Raw genomic sequence first — 13,971 nt, forward strand, 5'->3', positions numbered from 1 at the left:
AGGTCTATCCCAAGATACCTAAAGGTTGTGCCCTCCCACGGTGTCTGGAGAACCGGCAAATTCTCTGCCAAGACCCCTCTATATCTGCCCAGCGGGAACACATAGGATTTACTTGGGTTCACGGCTATACCTGAGAGTTCAGCAAACCTCCCCACCACTACCAACACATACTGCAGATTCTCCTCTGGGTAGCGCAGATACAATAGCATATCGTCTGCGTATAGTGAAATTAAATGTGATGTTTCCCCAACGACAATGCCTATTGCGTCATATTGCTGCCTTAAATAAATCGCCAGATGCTCCAAGGCCAGAATGTACAACATGGGGGACCAGGGGCATCCCTGTCTAGTCCCTCTCCCAAGTTGCCACCTTTCAGAGATCACAGATCCTGTCTTCACTCTCGCTAATGGCTCACTATATGGGAGTTCTACCCAGTGAAGATATCCTGGTCCCATACCGTAGTTGGCTAGGGCCGCTTTCAGCCAGGGCCATCTGACCGAGTCAAATGCCTTGACCGCATTCAGCGACACTATCGCCATTTCGCTAGTGTCCCCTTCAGTATGTTCAATCACTCGATGGAGTTGCCTCAAATTATTCAAAATATTCCTATTTGGGACATATCCTGTTTGATCAGGATGAATCAGTTTGTTTATGACCATCTTTAATCTGTTTGCTAGAACCGCTGTTAAAATCTTACTATCTTGGTTTAACATCGATAGGGGCCTGTTGGAACCGCAGTCACTACCGGGGCCTGTTGGGTTTAGGGAGTGGTATAATAACCGCTTTGCGCGGTGATTCCGGTAATCTCCCAACTTCATATGCTTCGTTAAGCATTTCCAGCAGCGGGGGGAGAATCTCTGCTTTATATGCCTTATAAAATTTGCTTGGGAGTCCGTCAGTTCCCGGAGTTTTACACGTGGGCAGCTGCCTCACCACTTGTTCTAGTTCTTCTAGAGTGATCGGGGAGTCTAGCTCCTCCCTTTCTTCCACACTAATTTGGGGTAGCCCAATGTCTTCCAGTATGTCTCCTATCTCCCCTCTTCTGCTTCCAGTCTCGTCTCCGTACAAGCGTCTATAATAGTCTGCAAATTCTTGATTAACCCCCTCTTGCGTATCCACTACGTCACCATTGTCTTTCACTATTGTTCTGATTGGGGGCCTTGGAGTCTCGTTTTTGTAGAGCCACGCAAGGAGTCTTCCTGGTTTCTCGCCTCCAGCATGTTACCTTTCTATGTACTTTTTATAATTAAAATTACATAATCTCTCCCAGTATCCTGCACATTTCTGCTGCAGGCCCAGTGCCATTTCTGTATCTGCCTTAGTGTTGCTGCCCCGTTCCAATACCCTCTCCAATTCCTTTTCAGAGTCCTGTAATGCGGTCAGAATCCCATCCTGCAGTCCTTTAGACTTGGCTATGGCAATTCCTCCCACTACTTCTTTAAAGGCTTCCCAAAGTGTGCCTGCTGTCTTGACACTGCCAGTATTTATCTCTAAATAACGTATTATTTTCTCTCGCATATCCTCCCTGAATACGCTATCTTTAAGCGCTTCTGCACGCAATCGTCATGTGGGTATCCTCCCCCTAGGGGGGCGGTATTGCCATGTTAGCAGCAGTGGTGAGTGGTCTGAGAGGACTCTAGCTTTGTACTCCACCTGCGGTATTTCGGTCAGTAACTCCTGCGTGACAAATACATAGTCCAGTCTTGTGTATAGGCCCTGTGGGGCTGCACAGTGTGAATATTGTCTATTCTGCGGGTGACGTGTTCTCCATGTATCCGTCAGCCCAAAATCCGCCAATAGTGCATGTAGCGCCTTTGCAGCCGGGGTGGATCTAACTATTTTATCATCTGATCTATCTATGGTGGGGTTCAACACACAATTGAAGTCTCACCCCCCAAAATATAGCTCTCCCCCCCACACTGCCACTGAGTGTACTATACAGGGTCCTAAAATACGCAGCTGTATCTTGGTTCGGGGCATAAGTATTTACGATGCAGATCGCTCTATTTTCCACCATCCCTCATGATCACCATCCTGCCATCCGCCTCTACCTGCGAGCTCAGCAACTGAAACGGAACATGTGGGGCCACCCATGTGATTACCCCTCTTGCATAGACAGAGTATGTTGCCCCCACCACTGTCCCTCTCCATTTCTTCCGTACCGCTTCTAGTTTGTCTTTCGTTAAATGAGTTGCTTGTAACAGGGCTATATCCACTTTCTGTCTGCGTAGGTACATCATTACCTTGTTCCGCTTCAGATAACTATTGAGCCCCCTAACGTTCCAAGTGACTATCTTAAGGTCTCCCATGGTTCATCTCGTAAGCTGGCATTGTAGTTGGCTCAAAAAAAAGTAAGGCTCATTTGGACAAGATCCAAAGATTGGTTTCTTTAGGTAGGGAAAAGGTTACAATAACAAGCCCAAATAGGTTCAAAAACAAAGATGGCAACTTTAAATTTCTAGATGCTATTTGTTATGCAAACAAGTACATATATATGCTAGACCTTGACAGCTCAAGGCATTCATTCAGATGTTGTTCATCCCACATTCAGCATGGCGAAGCTAAAGGGGCTGGTGCTAGAGCAAAGGAGCAGACTCTGTGCCACAAGACAGGAAGCCTGTTAACTCTGCACTCAATAGGGAACACCCCTTGTGAGTGCATGCAAATGGTAAATGCTTACTGAATGTAAAGAGGATTGGCATACCTTTTAAAGTCTAATTGATCTACTTACAAATAAGACATATCAGTTTCTCAAAACAATGATTGTTGCTTTCTGTTACCGCCCATTACCATAATATATAGTGTGACAATGCTATTAGCTGCTCTCCTTACTAATGTAAATATTTGTGGGGTCCCCCACACGCTTTAAACATACTCTTTTCCTTCACTCTGTCTTTCATTCAATGCAACAGTCAGACTATCTTGTAATCTAAAGAAGCGCAGATGTATCATTATTTCCTGACATATTTAATTTTGTTTCAGGGCCTACCCATCATCAGAAGTTGAAAGTGCTACCATGCACGATGTCCAGCCCCAAACCTAAATAAAGAGACATGGTGACCGCAACTACAAATCATAGTTTACATGGGGTGACCCTTTAGGTGTCTCAGGGAATGGCAAGGCAGAGTTGTTAAAGCCAAAAGGGTAAAACCATGACACTGCTACATTCACACAAGTCTATATTCAGTAAAATGTTCTGAACATCACAGAGCGCCACTGAATCCATACCACTGTGAGAAACCTGAAGGTGTCTCACCTGCTAGTCCCCGGAGATCTGTCGCCCAGGTGGCCAGGACATGGCCATCGCTATTGGATCCAGTTCCTGGGGGTGGACTAGTTGGGGAGGATCACCTGGGCAAGGGGTCTTCGGGGGAGTCTAAGTGGGACACCAAGGGTTGAGACGCAGTATCCCCTTACTTGTAAAACCTTTTCCCAATCTTACCCTGTAGGATATTTAGAGGCTCTACAATCCCCCCCATTTTTCCAACACGAAAACTTTCTTAAACTGTAACAGACAATGGACTAAACACCAGAGCCGTTTACCTGACATGTCCCAACACACAGGTCAGGCAATTGACACTAACCATGCACACCTGATGGCCCTTTTCCTTCCCCACAGGGATAAAAGGCAGAGCACAAAAGCACACTTCGAGCAAGGCCGAACGGTTACACCGAACCAGCAGTTCAAACGGAGGATAAAGACGGTGAGACCTGGAAGGACAACGAAGGGGGAACTGCCCTCGCCCTTTTCAACTCAGACCAGCGAAGCCTCAGAGAGGGAAATCATAAGACTGGGAGTTACAGCTGGCGTGTGGAGGAACAGATGTCAATGGTGCACAGGGGCCTCCCGCATTGATAGCACAGGCAGGGAGGCGTGCTGGCTACCGTGGTACCATCCTTGACTCCATAGGCAAAACCAGCCATCGGGTTCAACACAGCCAGTGAGACGAAGAGAGCCGATAACAAACCAACATGTGTTGAGCCCCAGGGTGCAAGTGGCAACATTGGATGAACAATGGAACCCGAAACAAAGAACTGGTGTGTGTTTGAACTTTATGTGAAAGCCCAGAGACGGGCCAGCTGCAGAGTTGTCAGGCGCCGTAGGAGTGCTCAGTCAAAGGACTCTAGCTGGCCCCTTTTATGTCGAAAAATAATAGTACCAGCAGGCCCTAGGAAAGGGTGAAGTGAGATGTCAGAGTGGTCCTACAAAGGTCACATCAAACCCTTTGTACAATCAAAGTCTCTAAACCATGGCAGAGAGAAAGCTAGGGGAAGGGAAGCCATGCTTTCTGATTAAGATAAGCAAATCATGAACTGGATTGAAATTTCATGAACTGTGTTAAGGAAACGCCGTAGTGAGCCCGACGGAAGCAGGCCCAAGATACAAAGAGGATCCGAGCGCGAAGGAGGGAGATCCTAGGGGGACGAAGAGCAATCGCCCAGGTGCCAAAAACCACTGAAGGAACGTTTGTTTGTCGTTGTGCATCAGCAGACCTTCTAAGGTAAGAGACTTTTGCAGGAAAGAGACTTAACTTGAGAAGGTTTTGATATTGTTGAACTGGAACTGTGAACCTTGTGCTAACGAGGTCCAGGAGTGTGCTGTGCTCACAAGTCCCGCCTTGTCCCGTGGGGAAGGGAGACCCAGCCATACCATCCTGATTTATCTTATTTGTGACACTCCTTTTCTGGTGAACATTATCCCACACTCTTTTTGTGACTTTGTAGTAAAGGACTGGCAATATATTTTTTTAGTACAGGCCCTTTTTATTTTGACAAGACGTCACTAGGACTGCCTTATTATTTGATGGTCGTAGCTTGGTCCCATCTCAGCTTTATTTTTTCTCACCCCTGCATACAGTTTAATAAACACCCTTGAACTGTGATCACTTGTGTCTGTCTTTACTTCTGCCACCATGAGTTCCTTACACCACGTACAAATCCCTTTTGTTCTTACAGTTTGTTTATCCTTTGTATTGCTTCAATGATGCACTGGAGCCAGGTAAGGTAAGTCATTTTATTATACCCCAATACATGCATCAAATGCTCCTCCTCTCTTTGCCTTTCTCCCTGGCTCACTATCTGGAATGGCGTGATGCACTTCATGTTCACTGAGGATAGCATGCCATTTCAGATTCTCACAGCTGCCTGCCAATCATTATGACACGCTCTACCTTCTCTCAGCTGTGGTTACCCTGGATAACAGTAGCTCGAAGTTGGAAGTTTCCTGAAGGTCCATTGTTCATTTTGTGGATGATTAAGGCATGGGACACTGTGGTGGCTGAGAAAGTTACTGCAGCCAAGGAAGATATGTTACACCAATTTACAAATATTTTGTCCCCCTTTTTGGATTATAACCAAAAATGTCCAGCACTAACACACAAACCCACATTTCGGAGACAATTTCTGCAGACTTCTTGAGCCATAGATGGCTAAACTAACTTTTTTGGGGGGGGGGGGCATGTATGTAGATTAAGCTATACATTGCCATGCACTATGTTTACAGCAATGTTCTTGATATGACAATGTTAAGTCTGTAATGCCTTCCATGTGTACAACGTAATAAACAAACACAGTTCTAATAAAAGAATAATAGTGATTTTAACGACCTGTTACTTAGCGTATTTTTCTTTTCTTTTTTCCTTCTTAGACTTTTCTTTTGCTTCTGTTTTAGACTTGTATCAAATGAGATGAAGGTTGATTGTTTTGTAAATGATATAAAGGTTGTGATTTTTAACTAAAATACTAATACAAATACATTTTCAAAAAAATCATTTAATTTCCCTTTTCTTTACTTTTTCTTCCGTTATTAATTCGGCCTCTGGAGAGCAGGGCATTTTCGCACATCTTTATTTCATAATGCCTGTGCTCCCTTAGCACAGGCTTCCCTGCTGTACTGCTTCAGGACATGCTTCCCATGTTATTTTTGTGTCGCCCCTTCATTGGCGTCTTATGTAGGGTTATTTATTTTAGCTATATATTTTTAAACTTCCGAAAGCCTGCGAGTATCGTGGCGCTGTAACAAAAACGCAAAAGACAGTCCGCAAAACACAATACAATGGAGAAAATCAGAGGCTCAAACAGGAGGGCAGTTTGTATCTATTGCAACGGCAAGGGTTATCTAACAGGTGCATTTTAGTGATTTAATTTTTCAGATTACTGTCATCCGTCAGTGTGGTAGGCAAGAGGTTCCATTATTTAGCTGCCTTAACGGCAAAGGATTTTCCAAGGCCTGTTTCCTGTTTGTATTTAGGACATCTGATCAGCTTTTTTCCGGCTGATCGAGGTGCTCTGCTCTGCTGGTATTGGGGGATCCGATTTTGTAGGTATAGAGTGGCAGTGCCATATATGCATTTATGGGAAAGTGATACAGTTTTGAAAAGGATTCTGTCATGAACGGCCAACCAGTGTACATTTTTACAATGCTGAGTAACATGTTCACGTTATTATTAACGGTGCGCTAGGCATTGTTTTGTGTCACTTGACATTTGCCCAAGTTTGTTCCTGAAGCTCCCACCAACAAGGAGTTGCAATAATCCATTTTGGATTGTACAGTGGCTCTACCAGTGGTTGCTGCATTATTCTGTGACACATAGGGTCGAATGTTTCTCAGAAGATGAAGGGAGTAATTGCAGCTTTTTATGGTTTGGTTGACATGTGCATCGGATTCCAGTGAGGCCTCTAGGTGGATTCCAAGCGTTTTACATTTCCCAAGACAGGGATGCTAGTGTTACCAGTTTGGAATTTGGAGTATTCCAGATCCAATTTGGTTGAAAAGCTTGAGAGCCAAAAATAATTAAATCTGTTTTTCCCTATTTATAAAGGGCCAGTTGTTTGACATCCAAATCTCTATGAGATGGTATGTAGCTGTTTGTGCGGCAGCATCTTTTCCATAGTCACCTGTGATTTCGAGGACCAACTGTGTGTCGCCCGCACAGTTTGTGAAAAACACACCCCTGTTATCCAGCAGGGTGCATAGTGGCCTAATGTAGAGATTGAAGAACAGTGGGGATAAACGTGCCCCTTCCGGAGCGCCACACCAGATATGGGGACTTGGAAGATTGTGCCTTCCCCCAGTGAATTCGAGCTTCCCTATCCGAGAGGAGGGAGATTAACCAATCCAGTGCTTGATCAGAGCATTGACCTAGTTGTCCAAGGGTTTCCTTCAGAATACTGTGGTCCACCAAATCGAATACGGCGGATAAATCCAACAAGGTTAGCATACCCAATTTGCCTTCCTCAAGGAGTTGGAGCATGTGAGACTGAAGATCTAAAAGAGCAGTCTCTGTGCTATAGTTTGGTCTACAACCTGATTGCTTGACATGCAGGAGGTTTTCAGCTTCAGTAAAAGAGTGGCATTGCTTGTATGCAGCTTTATCAAGAATTTTGAGAAGCATGTTGCAGTTCGTAATGGGTCTGTGGTTCTTGGGTCTAGATTCGGATGTTTTGAAAGGGTGTAATTTCGACCGTTTTAATGCCAACAGGCACTTTTCCATCCCAAAAGGATGCATTAATGAATCTAGTTAGGAAGGCTGAGAAAAATGTCCTTGTGATTGAGAATTATTTTGGAAGGAACAATATTCTCTGAACATTTAGTTGGTTTCATGGTTTGTAGAATGCTTATCATGCTTATCGTAGGGTCGAATGTTTCTCCACCCCCCAACCCCTCCAGTACTATCTGAAAAGTCGTCAAGCCTAGTATAATAGTTGCTGGTTTTGTTCCTCCCCTACCTTTCTGCACCCCTCTCCCTCACCTCTTGTTTTTCTCCGGCTCTACCAGAAATGTCGTCAGGCCTAGTACGGTAGTCGCCTGTCTGTTTCCATTTCCTTCCCACTCTCCCCCTCCCTTCCTTATCCATGTCTTAGCTCTTGCACTATCTGAAATGTCGTCAGGCCGAGTACGATAGTTAATTTCACATCCTTACTGTTCATGGCCTGTAAGAATGTCATTGTATGTTCCCTTGTTCCCTCCCTTGCCTTGAAGCGCTTTGAAACACATTGTCTATAGGCGCTATATAAATAAACTATCATATCATTTCATGTCATTTGTTTCTAGTCTTGCAAATGTAAAAGTAGAACGTTTCTGACTGGCTATGTTGTGCTATTTCTGCCTATGGTATCGCCTTGTGTAATATTAGTCAGCATGATGTCTGATTTTTGTACGAGATTTGGTGATTTTCTCATTCTTCAGTAGTAGGTGTGAAAGGTACCTGAAGCACACTGGGTTTCTCTAGGCATTTGACACGCGCAAACAGCTTCCTGGAGCTGTTTGATGTTTTTTCAATTTCCTCGTTGTAAACATTTCTTTTGTTCTCTGTCACAGGGCGCGGGCTACCGCAGGGTGCTTAATCCCGTCCTTGGTCACCAATGTGATGTGTGGAAAGCAGGTAACCTAAATGCGTAGGAGTGCTAACTGGCTGAAACGTCAAAGGTGGTCGGTACTTTTTTGGATCATGTGCATGCAAGTTGCACAGCTTCCACTATTACACTCCTATTCAGCCATCAGCTTTTATGACTCCATCATTTCTGCATTTATCCATCTGTGGATTGCAAACCATAGGCGGACCATATCTATGCATCTCATTTGAAGCCTATTGTACCACATCAGCCCTTCTTTGTGTTTTGATGAAGCATTGTTAGGTACAATCATATCCCTTCCTCTTCTAGGAGTACAGTGAGTTAATGAGGGGACTAGGCTAATTACAAAACCTCTGGGTTATGTGATTGAGGACAACATCTGTAAGACAGCAAAGATGTTATATTTATTGTCTTTCTTTTTTTTTTTTTAAATATGAGACTCCATGATGCATTTATTGTTATTTCTCTGATCAGAAGTACCTAATAACCAAAAAGATCAGATTTGGTTCTATGTGATATATATAGCACTAGCAGCCTGAAAAGACACAGAGGAGTAAACAAAAGCATATTCAACACAACAGTACAAATGGGGTCATTGTTGCTGTGACAAAAACAATCTGCATTCAACCATTGAAAGTCTTATTTAAACGAGACGTGCCCACTGTCTACCTCCTATTTTTTCCAACAAAAAAGCTCTAAAACAAATTACAGGATATGATTCCACCAGAATTATGTGAAAGATGCTCAGATACCTGTAGAGGCCAAATTCTCGAATATTTCAATGAAAAGAAAATAATCACCTTTTCAAAAAGTAAACCAATTTTATCCTCAAGTGCCTTTAGTTCTGATGCTTTCATCTCCAGCAAGGTGAATCTTTTCTGCATAGAAGAGTAAGCGACAGACTGCTCAAACGCAAACCTGTAAGAAAGAAAACAAACCTTAAACGGTCTAAGAGCTACATTTAGATTGCATACCAGAATACACATGCAAAGTCTTCCTACTTTGGACGTTAAATCCAGATCTTACATTGATATTTCTCCACTATTTTTACTTTCTCCCACTTAAAATATCCTGCGTTCCCATTCGAGTCAGTAGGCAAAGAAAAGGCTCTCTATATGCTTTAACCTCGGTGGGCGTGCCACTCTCTGAACTCAATCTGCCTCTACTGTCTGCCTCACCCGCTCCCTTAAGCGTGAACATTTCCACTGGGAAACTAGGGATGTTAGGTAGGCGCTAAAATGACACGAGGATAAGGCTGTCGCTTGCAAGCCCTGCCCCAAGCCTTCTGACTCGAGTGGTTCTATTTTCAATGGAGGACATCCAACTGAAAGCAAAGGGTTATATGGATGAATGTTTTGAAAGCAGCCAACGCCTCTAGATGTATTAACACAGCAGCCTATCATGGGTAAGTGCATCCAGGATGTCGTCTCTGAAAACTGACTGGTAATCTTGAAGGAGGTTGAGATCCTCATTGTAAAATCGGTGCTGAACTGGCACGCTTCTTTCGAGTAGGTTTGCCATTGAGGAAAAAGTGGAGAATGAGTGGAAGTTCACCAAGCGGGGCTAGTCAGGATCAGGATTTTTGAGAATCACTGTAATGACGTTTAAAAAAAAAAATGTGCTTTGCAATGTGTTCTGAATGCAAGGTGGAATACCAAAATGTGGTTATACTTGGGATACAGACAGAGTTTTCTGGAGCTTTGCTGTCTTAATGTGAGCTTGTACTTTAATGGGTATAAAGGTGGTGAAACTGGTGGAGCAAGAGTGGGGTACACCAAGGGCAGAATTTAAGTTGTGTTGCTCTAGCTCATGGGTGATATTCTATGATCGAAGTGACCAGCCAGGCTATCTATCAGCAATTGGGTCAGAATAACAATGCTGCAAGAATATTCGGAATTGGTCAGTTCAGAGAAGATTCTAAACAGCTTTGATGGAGGCAGAGGATAAGCGATCAGAGTTGAATTGTAAATCAGAACGTGACCAACACTTTTATACAGGGCAATGACTAGACATATGGAGCCACATCAGGAAACAGATGAGGAAAACACGTTTTTGGCTGACCATCAAAATATAAGTTAGATTAACCAGCAGTGGCTCAATGAATAGGTGGGTCGATTGGCCGGTGGTTCAGGCGGGATGGCCAACAAATGAGGTACGGAGAACAATGAATTTGTTGGGCTGAGCAAGGAGTGAGACGCAGTGATCACTGAATGAAGCGCAGTGTCCAGTGAATAGGGGCCAGTGGCGAGTAAAAGAGGAAAGTTAAGTAGTGGAAAAGGTAGGGTGATCATGAATGGGGCAGAGTGTCCAATGAATGCGATGGAGGGATTGATTCATTATAGTAACACCTTCAATCTAGCCAAAAACGTGGTGTGGTACACAACACAAGGTTTAATGTCGATAAATGCATGCATACAAAAGCTTTTTTTTTTAAATGTCCTGGTCAAGGTAGTGGATATATATGTGCTTCAAAAGCTCACATTCAGTCAAGTTCCCAAACGGGAAGCACATAAGATGTACTAGATTGAATATATTTAAGTAGGAAGTAAGGGAAAGCTCAGCAGAGAAAATGGTAAAATGGGAGAAACGCAGGTAAAAATAAGAGCGTCAACCACTCACTCCTCCATCATTCGCCTCACAGCCACCATTCAGCTGTATTGTTTTCATGATTCCTGATGACTATCCTTTAAATCAGTTCACACGTGAGTCTTGACTTGGAGCAAAGGCCTTCATTTATCAGTATGTTTTTTCTTTAATTGATATAGCTGATATTTATCAACTTTTCAAAGTAGAAATACAAAATTACATAATACATAAAATCAAACACACTACCATATAATACATTAAAATGTTGGAAAACAAATCAATAATTCAGAACATAAGCAAGATAGTAGAAGAATATCTCATAACTCCTATCATGGTCGTTCATCTAATTTGAAATCATATCAAAATGCTATCGCTCTTATTGATATAGGTGTAGAAATACCAGAATAAATTGTTCTCAACAATGTGTCAGATGTAGATACACCGAATGGTTCCGTTATTCGTTTCAAGTAATTTACTCGTTGGGTAAGTAGTGCATCGCACTCGGTCAATAGATGTTTTAAAGTCTCTACATTCTCTGGATGGTTACAAAAACGGCAGTTCTTTTGCTCTTTATTAATTAGTTTTCGCCGGGCCATCACTTGTCTTGTGGGCCAGAGGTTCAGTCGGAGGCGTACCAAGTCATTCCGATAATGCACAGATGGGGACCTGATCAAGTATTGTTCTGGGTGAGAATAGTTTTTAATTGTGATCATAGCTGGATCAAAGTCACAATAACCAGAGCATTTCACTCTTGTATTTTCCCAGTCCATAGCAAATATCCTAGTTTTTGTTTGCGTTGGATTTTGAAACAGTGTTGTCAAACTTACATCTACCAACGCTAGGATCTGAATAACTTGATTGCGCCATTTGCATATATATTTATCGCTGGATGCAAAAATGTATGCGGCCAAGGTTCCAAATACTGTATCGGAATTCCAAGCTAATAGACATTTTCTGAATATTGCTCCTATTAACCATGTGTATCTCATGCTGAGGGAGATCAACCCCAGCTCATATCGAATGATAGGTAGAGGGGTTGATGCTGGTAAATGAAGAACTCCCTGCCAGTATTTCCCCTCAAGATTATTCCAAACAATCTCGTTTATAATATGCCTTGTTTCTGAGGAGTACAGCAAAACAGTTACTACTTTTTGATGGTAAAATGATAGTGTTGGAACGAGGGTAAACTTCCCATATTTTCTTTGCATGATCTTAGTTTGATGGATGAAGGTTATTACCCTGTCCTGCTGCTGTTGTATAAAGGCAAGATTCTGGTTGTGTCAAAATTTGAGCTCCCAAGTATGTATAATGTTTAACTACTTGGAGGTTCTGTCCCATAAAATTCCAAGTGTGCGATTTTTTAAATATCTTCTGGGTCACATTGAACATCATGATTTTCGTTTTAAGATTTATACTTAGATAGTTGGTATGACTATAGCTTGCCACCGCGTCTAGTGCCTTCTATAGGCCCATTGGGGTTTTCGACATGATGACCAGGTCATCTGCATACATTAGGAATGGAATGCCCTCGTTTAATAATTTCGGTGGATCTGTACAGATGTTTTTGAACTCCTCTCCTACATCTGAAAATTAAATAACGCTGACGTGAGCGTACAGCCCTGTCGCAAACCTCTAAATGTCCCGATTGCTTCAGTTAGTTTGCCTTCATTTGTTAACCTGATCTTTATGGTATTATCTGTATGCAAGTCCTCAATTAGGTGTATGATGTATTTCGAACAACCTTGTCGCGATATTTTTTTTATTAGAAGCTCCCGTGAGATTGAATCAAACACCGCTCGCAGATCTATATAGGTCATATATAGCGGCTGTTTGATTGATTTGTGATGTTCAATGACTGCTGTTAACGTCAAGAGATTGACACATGTTCCCATCCCGGAAACAAATCCGGTTTGGAGAGGATCTCTGGCTCCAGATCGTATTGTCCATTGTGTAAAATCTCGAAAACAGCTTGCCTGACACATCAAGCAATGAAATCGGTCTGTAATTCTTGGGCAGCTTTCTATCCCCTTTTTTAAATATTGGGATGATTATCGCCGACTTCCATGTAGCTGGTATTGTGTTCGTAGTTATGACCTGCTTAAAGATTAGGGTGAGGATCTTTGACCATTGCAATGGATGTTGTCTAAATACAAAGTCACTCATGCCTTCGGGACCTGGTGCACGAGAATTGGAGAGCTTGTTTATATAAAATAAAACATCCTCTTCTTCAATGTTGAGTCCTTCATAATTTGGGCATTCTCTTGTCACTGGACTCAGTTGGAACTCTTCCTTTTGATATAGTTTACTGAAATGTGTGACCCAATCCATTTCATTGACCCCATTAAGCTGTACTGCTCTTTGAGTCGCATGTTTGTTAGTATTAGTGCCCATAACTGTCCCATATTTTTGTTGAGACTACTCCTTAACATGGACTCTCCATCCTTTTGTAGCATATACATACGGTGCGCTGTTAGCCAGTTTTTATATTGGCAGTTTAGTGTTTTTAATTTCTGAATTTTATACAAACCATTCATATTCAGAATCAATCTTCTGTTTTTCCTTATTAGTGTTTTTTTTGCTTGCACCAAGGCATCGTATTCACGGCGTGATTTAGAGAAATCTAAATTGCGCTCCCGGCAAGCTACACGATAAAGATGGAGAAACGATGTATAGTCAGTTGATAACTGTTGACTGTCCTGCACACTAAATCTCATTTTTTTGTGAAAATCAGATAATGTATGCATATTCCACCTTAATCTCGTTCGGGCATTATTTACTGTTAGTAAGTGAGAGAAGGTTTGAATCTTCTCCTGAACAGCTGGATCTGTCAAATGCCATTTTCGGTTCAGGATATTGTGATCACTATATGGTTGTGGGGAAATATGGAAACTCACAGCTCTATTAAATGTGTCAGTTGAGAAAGACGTAGTCAATTATTGAGGTAGCTACACCTCTTCCCCAAGTTGTGTTGGGAGTGATGTCTCCCAATAAGGAACCATTACACATAACCAGTTTGAGATCATTTACCAG

General features: G+C 42.6%; 1 protein-coding gene across 2 annotated transcripts in view; it reads right to left on the reverse strand.

Annotated features, from left to right (window-relative positions):
- Window positions 1-13,971, reverse strand: part of IKBIP (IKBKB interacting protein) — a 320,426-nt gene that overhangs the window by 213,219 nt on the left and 93,236 nt on the right. For both annotated transcript variants that reach the window (XM_069629385.1, XM_069629384.1), the window contains exon 2: window positions 9,156-9,273. In XM_069629385.1, coding sequence (XP_069485486.1) covers window positions 9,156-9,273 — 118 coding nt within the window. The remainder of the gene's footprint in view (window positions 1-9,155; window positions 9,274-13,971) is intronic.

This window comes from Ambystoma mexicanum, chromosome 12 (genome assembly GCF_040938575.1).
Source record: "Ambystoma mexicanum isolate Mex_15411 chromosome 12, UKY_AmexF1_1, whole genome shotgun sequence".
In the NCBI taxonomy this organism is placed as follows: domain Eukaryota; kingdom Metazoa; phylum Chordata; class Amphibia; order Caudata; family Ambystomatidae; genus Ambystoma; species Ambystoma mexicanum.